General features: G+C 43.4%; 1 protein-coding gene across 1 annotated transcript; it reads right to left on the minus strand.

Annotated features, from left to right (window-relative positions):
• Positions 1 to 7713: 7713 nt before the first annotated feature.
• On the minus strand, positions 7714 to 8685 carry LOC116055026 (odorant receptor 131-2-like). The gene has a single exon (XM_031306778.1). It carries the CDS (start codon positions 8683 to 8685, stop codon positions 7714 to 7716), a length of 972 nt encoding a protein of 323 aa, XP_031162638.1.
• Positions 8686 to 16125: the final 7440 nt, after the last annotated feature.

The raw sequence follows: 16125 nt of genomic DNA on the forward strand, positions 1-16125 counted from the left end.
CTAGCCGGGAATTTGGGACACAGGACAACCTGGGAACACTAGAAAACTCTGGGACACTAGAGAACTCGGGAACACTAGAAAACTTGCGAAAACTAGAAAACTCTGGAACACTAGAAAACTCGGAAACACTGGAAAACTTGGAAACCTGGGGGGCTGCTAAACAGCCGGAACTCTGGGGGGGCACACTAGAAAACTCGGGGACACTAGAAAGCTCAAGGACACCAGGCAGTGTTGGGACACTGGGCAACTCAGAGACACTGGGTGGTGCTGGGACACTGGAGAGCTCGGGGACACTAGAGAGCTCAGGGACACTAGAAGGCTCGGGGACACCAGAAGGCTCGGGGACACTAGAAAGCTTGGGGACACTAGAGGGCTCGGGGACACTAGAAGGCTCGGGGACACTAGAAGGCTCAGGGACACTAGAAAGCGCTGGGACACTAGAAAGCGCGGGGACACTAGAAAGCTCAGAGACACTGGGCAGTGCTGGAACACTGGACAGCTCGGGGACACTGAAGAGCCTGGGGACACTGGAAAGCTTGGGGACACTGGGCAGTGCTGGGACACTGGTCAACCCGGGGACACTGGAGAGCCTGGGGACACTAGGGAGCTCGGGGACACTAAGGAGCTCACGGACACTAGGAAACTCTGGGACACTAAGGAGCTTGGGGGCGCTGGGGATTGCGGGGACGCTGGGCAGCTTGGGGACGCTGGGCAGCACAGGGACACTGGGCAGCACGGGGACGCTGGCAGAAAAATCCAAAGAAATCCAAAAACAGCCAAGGAGGTACAAAAAACAGGAAACGCTGAAACTGACGGGAACTGACGCAGGCACATACAAACTGACAAAAACTAGCAGGGCAAGGACACAAACTGACAAGGTAAAGACACAAGCTCACGCAGGCAGGACAATGGACACAAACAGACACAAAACATTCTGACAAGAGACAAGGGAAACACTCGCTCTGTTTCTCAATCTGTGTTCTTCTATTGACTTGTGTTCTTGTGTCCCTGTGAAACGTCATCTTGTGTTGCCAAAGTACTGTCCCAATACACAAGTTCACATTTCACCAAGAACAGTTAAGATTCCCGGAAATGTTCTTGACACGCCCATTTTACCGAGGATGCATTGGTTGGTAACTTGTATGAACTTCGCAGCACCCGTATCCCAACATTCATTTCGGCATTCAATGATGGTCGGGTTTCCGGTACATAGACAGACCAAAAACGGGACAATTTTAACAATTTTCGCCATCTTATTCATCACTAAATTAACTTCTGAGAACGTTTTAGGCGAGAAATGAACGGTTTAGATTTCGAATATAGGCAGTCTTGCGAAAATGTTTGCCGAATTGACAATTTGCTTCAAAGTTTTCGGAGTTGAGGAGCTCCATAAAGTGACGCGGCCGCCAGTTTGCGCCTGCCGGGGCCACTAGCTCGTCGCTCGGACGCGTCACGCTCAGAGACCCCGCTGTAAGCCGGAGGTCTTTTAGACCGGTCCCGTAAATAAGAGGCTTTTATTTTGCCGTTGACGGATCGTTTGTTTAAATATCACAACACATGTCCATCATAAGATTAACGGGAACCTGTGGTTAACTGTCTTTTCGGAGTTAAACTCCACAAGCACACACACACACACACACACACACACACACACACACACACGTACACCGCAGCTTCACACAAACACACACACACACACACACATACACACACACACACACACACACACACACACACACACACACACACACACACACACACACAGCGCAGCAGGCAGAGGCGGGGAAGAGAGATATACCTGTTTCTTTTCGGGAGACTTGTTTAAATTATGCCATAGGCTATACATTAGATTTAGTATTTAGTTCATATTTTTTTGGTGTATTTGTTTTCTGATTCATTAGAAGTTGAGTTTCAGTCTGTATGATAAATGAACAGTTGTACATAAAGTGGTAACATGCTATGACATGTTATGTAGACTAAAGGGGAGACACCAACCTTTATCATTTTAATTGCTGATTTCCATCTGTTGTCCCTGGGCATATACAGTGCACTACAATAATATAGAAACGATAATTCCACATAACACTAATAGGAACACATAGGACTCACCAGTGCATATGCCTACTTTAATTTAAACTGTCTTAAACTTATACACTAATAATAGTAGGGATCACGTTCCACTCTTTTGAATAAGGGGTATTTGAGCTAAACCATAAACAATAAAATTAAAGCTCAATTAGTTTTAATTTTCAATATTATTGCAATAGTTGTAGCATTATGAGGTTTTCTTGTCCGGAGCTATTATAACCACTAATACAAAGTGGTTATATTGTTGTGGTTTTTATTTCTAACTGTTTGGAGCATTGCAGGTAGCCTCTGTGCTGGGGGTGTTGAGCAATAACAGGAAGAACGCATCGTCTCAAACTGTTAACGGCGTTTTCTGTGCTTGTGAACTTGTGAGTTCATTCTTCCAAGAACAACCAGCAAGAACGTTCTCCCAAAGAACACAAGTCCATTCTTTGCATTCTTGAGATTGAGAAACACCCAAGGACTAAATACACTGGGTAATGAGGTAACGAGGGGCAGGTGACACAGCAGGTGAAACACATTAGGGGAGACAGGGTAATCAACAAAGGCGGGAAAACACAGGAAGTAAAACTGGACATGATAAGACAGAAAACAGACTATCAAAATAAAACAGGAAACGGAACATAATACAAAACAGGGAACACAACAAAATATACACAGACCACAGAATACAATAACCACAACAGGAAACATACAAAAATAATAAATAAAAAGAATTGGTGGTGCCAGAGGAGCCAGATTTTTTTTTAATTACCTGCTTCATGTAGTTCTACTGGAAAACATCAGAAAAACTTTGAAAAAAGTGACAAAAACATCAGGAACAGCGACGACCAAAACGTTGAAAAAAAAGTTTTAATTTTAAATTTTGACCCAGAAAAACAAAAACTTGCACGGTGGACGGGAAGACAACACAAGGGTTAAGAGCCTTATAAACAAGTAAAGAAGTTTAAAATCTATCCTAAAAGACACTGGGAGCTGAAACTGTCTATCTTGTTGTAGTTGAAAGCCTGTCAGGAAAGTTCTGCAGTTTGTCAATTGATTGATTTCCCATTCCCTTTAAAAGCCAGGCGTGTTTGGACCTTGGAGCATTGCTATTAATATGGAGGATTTGCACAGTAATATATTTACTTGTAATATTTTGCATGTGTGTGTGCTGCTGTGCGTCCCTGTGTGTGTAACAAGCATAGTGTGCGCGCTGTGCATAAGCCTAGGAGCATTTTTGTTACGATTCTGGGATTAAAGGACCCAAATGCAGGGAGAGGCAGGCAGGCAGGCAGGCAGGAGAAGGTTTATTAGGTCTGATTTATTAGGCAAAACACAAAAATGAACAAAGGGAGTCCTGGATGAAGCAGCAGGCAAAAACCAATTCCTAAACAAGAAAAGGCATCCAAAAAAAACCCAAGGGAGTCAAAAACCAGGGAAATACAGGAGGGGTAGAAACAGACCAGAACAGATACGGAGAAGCACACAAACTCACACAAACTGACGGCACAAGGACACAAAACAATCTGACAAGACACAAAGGGAAACACAGAGGCTAAATAAACTAGGAGACGAGCAAACCAGGAACAGGTGAGACAACAGGTGAAACACATCAGGGCGGGGCAGGACAATCAACCAAGGCGGGAAAACACAAAGTAAAGCTGGACATGACAAGACAGAAAACAGACTATCAAAATAAAACAGGAAACAGGAACAACCGACAGAAAACATGAAATCAACTAAACACAGAAACTCGACACAACACAGCAGAGAACAGAGAACACAGGAATTAACCAAAAAACACACAATACACAGAACACAGTCAGGACAGGGTAAACACCATAAACAAGGGGATGACTAAACAGAAGTATACAGAATAAATATACAAACACAGGAAAACATACAGAAATAATAATACAGGAAACCGAAATATACAACACCAGGCAACAGAAATGTCCAAACCATAACACATTTTACTAATTTGCTGTTAAAATAACAATGAAATGCTGAGTTATTGACTTTAGACCAGAGGCCTGTACTACGAAGCGAGATTTGGCGTTAACGAGCTAACTTCAGGTTCAACCCAGGGTTTTCTGTACTACGGAGGTGGATCACTTGTGATCAGGTTCAATCGCCGTGGTAACGTATGCTGAACACCTAACCTGGTCGGAAGCAGGTTATGTTGGAGATCAGAGATCAACCGGTGTAAAAGCACCGCCTACTGACCTATCAATAGTCGACTGATAACGGCGTCACCGTTCTTAGAAGATCAGGTGGAGCTCGGTGGGCGGAGAGAGAGAGGTGCGCTCATAAAAGTTAAAACATTTAGAGACCGACAACCCCGTTAACATTCCCTGATGGGTATTTTTATGAAAGATATAGATTTTCAGCGGAGGGAATTACGTATAGGCTATTTGTTGGCTTCTTGAGCCGTGTGTTGCCAATGCGCACATCGGTTTAAATTATGTTTTTATGTTGTTGTTTTTTTCTCTCACGATCGCATACCACCGCCAGGGTTGCAACTGAAATAAAAGCCTGAAGCAACGACAGTTTATGGAAAGCAAAAGTGTAATACACTCTTTTTTTTCCAGTCAGATCTTGTGCCTTACTGATGGGGAAGTGACCAGTTTAGTCTAATGTATTGTAGTGGGTGTACTGTACTGTATATTGGCCAGAACCTGCCTTTTGGGGGAGGAGGGGGGCATATCATAGTGGGGGGTCTGGGTGTCCTCCCCCTGGGAAGTTTTACGCATCAACGACTTCATTTCCTGCATTCCGATACTTTTATGCACCAATTTATGGTGAAATACCTCCATTGAGCCTATGTGAAGAAAAAAAGCACAGATGACAATTCAAAATATATCAAAAATATAATGGAAAGTATTTTGTTACGTGTCATTGGGCATTTTTAAGTGGGTATATGGAAATCCTGGAGCTTACTATCACGTAGACTACACCACTGGATATTGATAAGCTAAGCGTTGTGATTTACGCATAACAGCGTTGGCTTTTTTGCCAGCTTTTGTTCCTGCGTTTTGCCTGTAAAACCATGTCTGTGTTCTTCATATTTATGTAGAATTATAGTTTGGTCTTCTTGTTTAAAATATGCGGCTCTGGTAGATGTTTGCGATTGGTCATGCTGTGCAAACACCGCCTCTTTTATGTGAACACACGCGCCGCTGGATTGGGAAATCCTGGGTTGACTGAACTAGTTGTTAACCAGCGTCGTGATACAGGTTATGCGGGACCGCGGTTGTTAGGTTAGGTGAAGCCGGGTAACTGAAAGAAATCCAGGATATGTTGATCTCGCTTCGTAGTACAGGCCTCTGGTTTTTGTTGGTCAATGGTGCGATCACTTCCCACTTCCTCAAGATAGCAATATTCCCAGAATGCACCTGAACACACCTCCCTGTAAGACCAGCACGCCCATGGGCCACAGATGGGTGCAGGTGCATTTGCTATTTAAACGATGCGGGCGCTCGACGGGAAACTGACAACTGCGTCGGTCTTAAACTAGCAAAGACACTTGCGTCGGGCTTTGCGGTACGCTGCGCCGGGTGCAAGATAGGGCCCCTAGGGAGAATGATGATAAGTACATAAAAAACATTCTGGATCTGCACAAGCACTATCCTCGTAACAACTTTTGAGATGGCTACAATTAATGAGTTGTGCTGATAAGAGACTGAGGCCTAGCTGCCCCAGATGCAGCAGCAGTGTGTTACGAGCTTTACGAGATGAAGCTTTGTCTGTGGAGGCTGACCTGGCTGCTATCATCACATGACTGCCACACCAGCTGATACAAACAGAAAACAAATGTACACTTTATCATAATTATCAGACAATGGGCCAAGAAACATTACAAATGTACCACAAGAAGTTTTCATTTCCAGGCTCTCCAGGTTTTCAAATGGTAAATCTAACAGTAAAGTAACTCCTGTGAGTGTATTTAGTAAACTGAATGTCCAAACCACAATAATTTCCACTGCTGTGTTTCTGATTGTGACGATCGAAGAGTGCCTCAGTGTATTCAGAATGAGGCCTTTATCCGAATTTTCGACTAAGACTTGTGGGATATGTCGGTATTATTCAGGTTTCAGAAGCATTCTTTGGACACGTATACAGAGCATTCAGAATATGTGTCTCAATCAGGGATTTTACTGTAGTTTGTGACAGTTTACGGTCAGCTCTGTGCGTTGCTATGGTTGTTGTACACAAACCAACCAGCCGACAGTTTGCAGGTGTGCGGTAGAGATGCATGGCCAAAAGAAAACGAGAAACACAGCTACTTTTAAACACTTGGATATCAACAGGTTTTTGGATATTAGGCGATCTTTTCAAGAAGCTGGTTGAAGGAATGAAAGAGGGACGCTGTGTTCACATAGTCCAACAATTCAATTGAGTCAGTTTATTTAAGAAGGGGACAGTGCACACTAATAAAATGCATAATTAAACATGAGTAAAAATGCCAGAATTAGCCAAAAGGCTGTTTTTCATCTGTAGTACCCTGGCCTCGATGTACACAAGTCTGCCACGGCCTAAAGGATAGAGAAGTGAGGCCGTGGGTTCAATCCCCAGACCAACAGGATAAAATCTGGGTGGGGAAAGTGAAAGAGCAGCGCTTGTCCCTCCCTCATTAGCCCCACTGAGGTGCCCTTGAGCAAGGCCCTTAACCCCGACAGCTTCCAGGTACCGTATGAATGTGTAACTGTGTGAATGTGATCAGGGTGTTCCTGAAAAAGAGAGGCTTCCTCTCAGTGAACCTTCCCTGAATTAAAAAAAAAAAAATCCTATTTTGCACGACTGCATGTAATGGAGAAGCAAAAACTGCCTCCAAGATTTCTAAAAAATACATATATTTACCAGTTTAGGTCAATATCCTAATCTAAGCCATCCTTTTTATTTCCATTCCATTCATTAAATCTCCATTTCTGTTTCTAACATATACTCACACAAACCTCTGTTACATATAAATGCTCAGCTAGGGTATAGTCAATTCAATTCAATTTTATTTATAGTATCAAATCATAACAAGAGTTATCTCAAGACACTTTACAGATAGAGTAGGTCTAGACCACTACTCTACTGTCATTTACAAAGACCCAACAATTTCCTACGAGCAAACATTTGGTGCAACAGTGGCGAGGAAAAACTTCCTTTTAGGCAGAAACCTGCATACAGAACCTGGACACAGACACAGTATATATTTATATATATATATATATATATATATATATATATATATATATATGGTAACATCAACAACAACAACAACAGAGGTGCATAAACAAAAAAATGTACACAGGGTGCGTACAGGATCACGACTGCTGACGCCACTGAAATGAGACATAGAATTGGGGAAATGAAAGGTGAGCATTTGCATTTGATTACATTGCTGCCTGACTGGGGCTGCCGGTTACAGCGTTCTCGCTCAATACTAGACCAATGTTAATGATTTTTGTCCACATTACTCGCTTATACATTACATGTAATACATAGGAAATCAGGTTCCAGGTTTGAAAAATAACACTGGGAAACTACAGGAGTTTTCAATTTGTTTCTTGCTAAATCAAGGATATGCTTCTTCTAGGGTTGTTAAAACTACATTTACAAGCAAATACAAAAGCCTGATCCTTTTCATGAAGTCTAGGGTGAGACCTTAGCCTTGACTGAGATGACTGAGAGATTCAGTCGACAACATAGACGGTTCATGAGGACAGGTCTGATGGTCTGATCTCTTATGCCATAAATGAGAGAACTCAGACATCTGGGCAAGATGAAAATACACACATATAAAACATTCTGGGCACGCACAAATACTATCCTTGTTACAATTCTCGAAAGAGCTATGATGATGGGGTTGTAAATGGTTGAGGAGAGACTGAGGCCCAGCTGCCCCAGATGCAGCAGCAGTGTGTTACGAGCCTTTAGAGCTGAAGCTTTGTCTGTGGAGGCTGACCTGGCTGCTATCATCACACCAATATAGGAGGAAGTGACTGCCACACCAGCTGATACAAACAGAACACAAGTGTACACTTTATCATAATTATCAGACATTGGGCCAAGAAACATGGATATATGAGAGCAAAAATCTTTCATCTCCAGGCTCTCTAGGTCTATAAATGGAAAATCTAACAGTAAAATAACTCGTATGAGTGTATTTAGTAAACAGAAGACCCAAACCACAATGATAGCCAATTCTGTGTTTCTGATGGTGATGATGGTAGAGTGCCTCAGTGGGTAGCACACAGCTACATATCTCTCCAAAGACATCACCACCAGTGTGAGAGGAGAGATTTCATTTGTGAGATCAGCGAGCATGGTGAGAACACCACATAAAGGATATGTTAGCCTTAGTTTACAAGCAGCCACTATGTAAAGTAACTGACTCAGTGCCATCTGTACAGTGTCTGCAAAAAGGAGGATAAACAGAAGAATGTAACGTGAGGTCTCACGAAAAACAGTTTTACTCCTCAATGTGAATAACATGGTCCCATTAATGTAGAGAAACACACAACACGGCACTGTAGTCACAGTGGAGAATAACAATCTTTCCAGTAACCCCTGATACTGCTGTTCAGCAGTGACATTGGTCACAGACTGATTTGCATACGACATGTTAAGACAGTCACCTATTGAATGCAATGAATTTCTTCCAGATTGTATTTCCACGACAACTAAGATCCAACGTCAGCAGACATGCCTATTGAGTTCACATGAAAAATCTCAAATACTCCACGTACATTTTCCCCTCTCGACAGTTAGCAGGTTAAGGGTTTGTGCTTGCTTCCATGTGAGCAAAGCTGGTCTATGAGGTTTGTCCACACTTATATACTGTGTATGAGCTCTGTCTTCACACCCATTTCATGTGACACCATCACATGTCCGTATGGCATCAGGATTATGTCATATCTCGGGAGTGCAATAAAACATGCTCCACGAGCAAATTATATAATTTCACACTGGCAGATATCACTCTTCATGCACTAGTTCAACAATCGAGAGTGAACTGGCAGCTGCGAGCGTAAAACTTAACATAGGGAGAGGGAAAGGATGGCACCTGCACGTATAAAACTAAGCAGCACGCGCAGAAAGCAGCCACCACGCACCTGCAAGTCTCTCCTGTGCGAGCGGAGGAGGGCATACACGCTCTTGGTGGTAAACTCTGCTCGCGAAGTTGATTTCTGAACGCCCCACATGAAACTGACTTTTGACATTTTGGGGGCAGAAACCAAGGAGGAACTGGCCCTCCTCTGATTGGTCACTTTCAAACCTATCCCACCCACGGACCTCCTTAGTTTACCTCGATTGACAGCTATCATTCAGGAAACTTGGAGTTGTTGTCCTGGCCGAAGAACAGTTTTTCCTTAAAATCCCTGCCGTTGTATGAACCCATGCAGCTAACATTAGAGCTAACCTTAGCCTTAGCTAACATGAATGTGAGCGGAGGGATGCAAGGGATTTCCCCCTTTCTGGTCTATGAATCGATGCCTCTGCTGAATAATTTTTATCACTAGACAAAATGTATCCCCCCTCAAAGTGACCAATGCTACTTCACCAATAGACCATTACAATATAGGAATATAAGTATTTAAAACTAAGTAAAGCGCTGTAACGTGAACAGTTTAACATTATTGTGTGATAGCCAACAGGTGACTAGCTACGTACACCGCCCATGAAGTGGCGTATGTATGACACGGCAATTCATATGCCATGATTTACGTGTTATAAAGACGCATACTCGCTATTTCGCATGTTTATCAACGCCGTTTGGCCTCCATTGACTTACATTACCTTGCGATTGCGTGTGAATTGGGGTATGAAAGGCCGAAAATCCACGTGAGGAGGTTGGTTGGGGTGGTGGATGGGTAAAACACAGGACTTTCACCCAGGAGACCGGGGATCGTGTCCGGCATGTGGCGTTTCATTTGTGTCCCTCATGTGATGTTTCCTTTCCATGTTTGTTCTTTTCCTAAACCCAACCCCGTTCTTCTTTTCCTAATCCCAACCGTTTTTTCTTCACGTGGCTTTAGAAAGACGTTGCAGATTGCAGTCAGCTGTATACAACGTAAACATACACGCCGACAGCTGAAAATGCGTACAGATAACACGCCTCTTGGCTTTAGGAAAGTGCCGTATGTTTACGCAAAGTCATGATGTCACGTTGCACCGCCAGATAATGGTCCTTTCGGGGGCCATGGCGATGACAGTTAAGTCAGGCACTAAAATTACTAAATATAGGAAAAAGATTGTTGTTTGGATTAAAACACTCATGAGAAACGAGCAAATGTCCTGGGCTAAAGTATTTTGTTTCGCCGCATGTTTTATGTTGACACCACGTTGTACTATATGAGCTCATTTTCCATTGAATATTGAAGTCATGAATAAGTGTTTCGGCATGGCTGGCCGAGTGGCACTACCCATGGTATTGAAAGGGAAAAACGTCCCCACCTCTGCTTTTTTCACAAATTGCACCCTGGCTGTGTGCCTGGCCAGCAGTCAGATTATTCCAGAAACAGAAATAATGATTCATGACGTGGTGTATTAATGTAACGTTAATGTGATCGCGTTATAGCCTACTAATAGCCTAAGTTAAACATGCCAAAAATAAGTGTAATCTGGTATCATTAGTCATGTTAGCTTAGGCTATAACGTTAGCTCTAATAGATAAGGGTGCATCACGAACACCGGCAAGGATTAAGGACATTTCAAAAGCATCGCCCATATCCGAGCATCAGAATGGGTGAGAGACACATATATTCTATATTCCTTTGTTTATGGTGCTATCTTGCGCGACTTCGTTATAAAGACAGTAAAAACTGTTGTTCGGCCAGGACAACAACTCTGAGTTTCCTGAATGATAGCTGTTGTTATCTGAGGCCCCGTTTACACGACAACGCTCGCGGGTGAAAACGTAAAAATATTTTATTAGATGTGCCTTTCGTTTAGATGGCGACGGCGTTTTTGGGGCTTAAAAACTTAAAAAAGTGAAACCACCCTCCAGAGTGGAAATCTTAAAAATGCTCCACCGTCACGTTCCCGTCTAAAGGGTAAAACCGCAAAAGTCTGCTAGACAGTGAAGGCACCGATCTGCTCACGGTGGCTCTCATTGCGTACACGTTTACGTCACAGGCATGCGCCAGTACAGGAAAATAACAATGAACATGTCGGATTATTTCCATACGTCGGACCTTCCAGTTGCCCTAGCAGCTCTGATAAACATACAAGAGTCTTTTCAGCAGTTGTACGAAATATTCACAGATAGTATTACTGATCAGAGAAGGCACATTAATTACCTCCATCAAATTGTTGATGCACCAATTCATCGGAGGCAACCCGGCTGGCTTTGGACGAGACCTGGGAGAACCAGTAAATGGTGGGACAACTTTGTGGAAGGAGAAGTTGATGACCATGCATGGCGTGAAAACTTCCGTATGTCCAAAGATTGTCTTGTCGCCTTAAGTGAAGAACTTTGTCCTTACATCAACGGTGAAATAACGAACATGAGAGCACCTGTTGGAGTCTTCAAAAAGGTAGCTTGCACATTGTATTATTTAAGCGACGAGGGATGGCTAAGAAAAAACGCGAACGCCTTCGACTTATCACGGTCCACTGTGTCGGTCATCATCAGACAAACATGCAAAGCCATAACTGCCCACCTCGGTCTGATATACATACAGTTGCCATTTACTGTGCCCGAGGCAGAGGAGCTAATTTCCGGATTTCTGCAGGATCATGGAATGCCCCAATGTTTGGGAGCGGTAGACGGGACTCACATTGAAATAAAACAGCCAGCCGTCAACGCCATGGACTACATAAACAGGAAGGGCAAGTTTTCCCTGAATGTCCAAGCTGTATGCGACCACAAATACAGGTAGGCCTAATCAAGGTGTTTAAGCACTCTTGTGCTCTTTCTATATCCCATGTATGTTTCACTGTATTGTCATTGTATAAAATTGTAAAGCACTTAGAATTAAAAGATGCTATTTGCTTGCCTTACAGATTCATGGATGTGGTCATAAAATGGCCTGGAAGTGTCCACGATGCGCGCGTCTTCGCCAATTCCAAAGTGAACACCTACTTCAAGACTGGGAAGATACCTTCACTCGAAAAGCAGATAGTGGATGGAGAGGAGCCCATACCTATCTTTCTCTTGGGGGACCCTGCCTACCCCCTTCTCCCTTACCTTATGAAAGAGTACTCAAATGGAGGCTCTACACCATCAGAACAGTACTTTGGACTTTGTTTGTGTAAGGCCCGTATGGTGATCGAATGTGCATTTGGTCGGCTAAAGGCCAGGTTTGCAGCCCTGAGGCGGCCCATGGACATAAATCTCCTTGACCTGCCAAGTGTTATTTACGCTTGCTTTGTCCTCCACAACTACTGCGAGGCCTGTAACGACACTGTGGATCACCATGTTGAACAGGAAGCCATAGAGCATGACAGGGATCTGCAGCCTCCCACCCAGACAAACAGCTATCTGACCGACTGTAATGAGGGAAGTGGAAAGAGAGTGAGGAGAACCCTCACCAAATACCTTGACCCTTAGTGGCCTATGGACTAGACTCTGCACGTGTGGACAATGACCAAGGTAGCTGACTACTGGCTGTACATTCTCTACAGCAAGGTGAGCAATGGGTCCATGAGGACTCCGTACTTTATACAGATCAGTATACCTACTGTGTATTCACATACAGCACAGCATTGTTAAAATGACTTTTTGATTCAACTAACAAGCCTAACTTGTATTCCTTCAGTTATTAGTCTACTTGATTAGTCCACATGAACAGTGTTTAATCTCAGGTGTGTTTCAACATCTGCTTGTTCAAGCTGCAAACTTGTTCTTTACTTTGTTTTTATTGTAATAGACAATAAAAACCAACAATGCAATGAATAATAAAGTGCCATATTAACTAAAGCACGGGGTCTCTTTTTTTTACTCCATACTTGCAACACAACAGAGCCTGGTAAATATTGTTAACAGAAGTAACGCCTCTGATGATACTGTAAACATGAATTGTTTTTGTACAGTTATCCTGACATTTACAAAACTTTGTGACCCATATCACTTTTCGGCCCACTAGTGGGCCTCTGCCCAGTGGTTGAGAAATAATGTGTTAAGTGCTTAAACAGTAGTCAGGTACTGCACAAAAACAAGTTCAGTTTCTTCCTCATCGGAGTGTTCCCCCAGCAGTAATTGTCTGTAGTAGGATGGAGGTGCAGGGCCCATCAGTTGTGTTGTGTGTGAATGTGCAGGGCCCATGGGTGGTGGTGTGTACGAATGTGCGTGGGCCATGGGCTGAGCTGTGTATGAATGTGCAGGGCCCATGGGTGATGGTGTGTATGGATGTGCAGGGGCAATGAGCTGTGCTGTGTTGTAGTGGTCAGGTGGGGCACGGTTTGCTTGTGGCTGAGATGTCAAGTGTCTCACAAGGACATCAAAACTATTGCTTATTCTAATTTGAGCCTCTGCAATTGTGTCCAGCCTATTGCTGTTGCTCCTTTCAGCCTTCTCCAAGATATCTACAATCTTCCTCTTTATGTCGAGGTCGGTCTGCATTGGATCCACCCGAAGTTTCTTCTGGAGCCTTTCACCTTTATGGCCATCGAGCCTTGCCTTGAAAAGAGCAGAGGGAAAGTATTAACATTCATTAGCTAATGATATCTTTGGTATTGACAATGATAAATTGTATGGCATGGTCAGTGGTGTAGTCTAATGTATTGTAGTGGGTATACTGTACTGTATATATATGGGGGGGCATATCATAGTGGGGGGTCTGGGTGTCCTCCCCCAGGAAAATTTTCAGCGTCAAAGACATTCTGACACACTTTTGTTTATTTATTTTTACGGAGTTTTATCTTTATTTATGGGGGAAATATCTTTTTATTTAGCCTATGCGATGACAAAAAGAAAACACAGATGACAAAATTATAATTGAAAGTATGTTGTTACATGTCATTGGACATTTTTAAGTGGGTATATGGAAATCCTGGAGCTTAGTGGGTATACTGCGTATAGCTGCGTATCACGTAGACTACACCACTGGGCATGGTGTATGTAGGCTTAATGAACAAAAACATACCTGAAGTAGATTTCTCCGCTTCTGGACTGAGGTATGGGGGCTGACAATTGATTCTTCTGTGTTTGGCATATCAGGTGATAAGATGCTCGCGTTTGACTCACTACTAGTGTCCACGGTGTCGTTCACCTCTGATGTTTCAACACCAGCCTCTATTGCTGTGGATGCTGGCGACACACCCCATATTTCGTTACATAAATCAAAATATAGAGTGATTACTCGCCCATGGCCACTCCGCCGTTGGGTATCCATAGCCTGCCTATACTTGATCCGGATGGCTTTCAGCTTTGATATCTGACTTTTACAAATAGCGTCTTTCTCGTGTGGATATGAAGTTCCTCCAGGTACAGGATACTGCTGAAGACATTCGGTCCATATGTCTGTATATTGTCACTGGCAGGACTCCCAGTTTACGCCCTGTTGTGCCTTTGTGGCTTTGTAATTTAAGGTTGTTTGGAGCAATAACTCCACCTCCTCGTCTGTCCAGACAAAATTGTCAGCTTTTGCTGTTCGCTTCGCCATGTTGTATTGTGCGCGGACTTGGTGTTGTTGTGTGTCAGTGTTTCACATTGCCACCTAGCCGCCTGGAGTGCATACTACATCGAATATCACACACTTTTGCGTCACCATATGCACGCAGATTTCTCCCCCAAAAACGCTCGTATAAACACGGAATAAAAAGTGATAACGCGACGCCACTTGCGTTTTCTCTTCAGATCGTTTCCGTGTAAACATAGCCTAAGATGACGCCGCAGACGGTTGACTCGGTGTGTTTGTGCGCGTTGTTTTGTTTTGTTTTGTGTTTTAACTTTGTTTTTTGCGATGGTACCCGGATCTCTTTCTCCAGAGAAGAGCTCTTGAACATCAGGGGAACAACGCCAGAGGACTTATTTCCTACTTTTATTCTCCCTTCACTGGACATTTTGGACGTTCTAGTCAAAGGTGCGCTCACCTTTGCTCATGCAGTGAAACGCCGGAGGAGAGGGAAACGGGCCGGTGCGCTGGTGTGTCTCCACCAGCAAGGATTACGCACACCGTAACCGGGCATATTTCTCTCTAACGTGCGTTCACTGCCCAACAAACTGGAGGAATTACAACTGCTGTTGGGGAAAAACAAGGACTTTTCTTCATCTGCTGTTTTGTGCTTCACGGAGATGTGACTCTGTGAATTAATACCGGACTCTGCGCTGCAGCTGGCAGGCTTCCAACTCTACAGAGCGGACAGAGACACGGACCTCTCCGGCAAAACTAAAGGTGGAGGAATCTGTTTCTACAGCGCTTGGTGCAACGACGTGACAGTGATCCAGCAGCATTGTTCTCCTGACCTGGAATCTTTCATCATAAACTGTGTTGGTAATTCGTAGATTCAATCATTGGCAAATATCTATATATATGTGTATTCATAACTCCACCAAAATGACAAACAATCAAAACGGGGCACCACCCTGGTAGTCAGGGACCAATAATCAAACTGTGAAACAGTCTCATTAGGTGGTGTTCCCTTTAAAAAATAGATCTTAACTTGGTTAATCTATCTGGTATATTCTAAAGGGACAAAGGGAAGGGTGAATTCAAGCAACAATCTGTTTAACCAGCTGGTTATTACAATAAGTACACAAATAATCACAGACAACTGCTATTTAAAATATAGTAGAATTTATTAACTTCAAAATTATCAATGGCCAATCAATAATCAGACTCTGAGAATTTCGTCTGACTGAGGGGATGTTCATTATAACCACTCCGGTGTGCTAAACAGCTGATTCTTCGCAGAGATAACACGGCTCCGCCGGTCTACACAGACCGCGAGGCGACTGTGAACAGACGGACCGACGGAGATTATTATCTTGCCGAACAGTAACTATACTCCTCAGCAGTGGGAGAAGCAAAAGTAGCATTTACAGCCTGAACAAGCTACATATTCAACACAACATAACAAATGCACCGTGATCAGAGTACATTCAGATAAATAGATTTG

This window comes from Sander lucioperca, chromosome 13, assembly GCF_008315115.2.
Source record: "Sander lucioperca isolate FBNREF2018 chromosome 13, SLUC_FBN_1.2, whole genome shotgun sequence".
Classification (NCBI taxonomy): Eukaryota; Metazoa; Chordata; class Actinopteri; order Perciformes; family Percidae; genus Sander; species Sander lucioperca.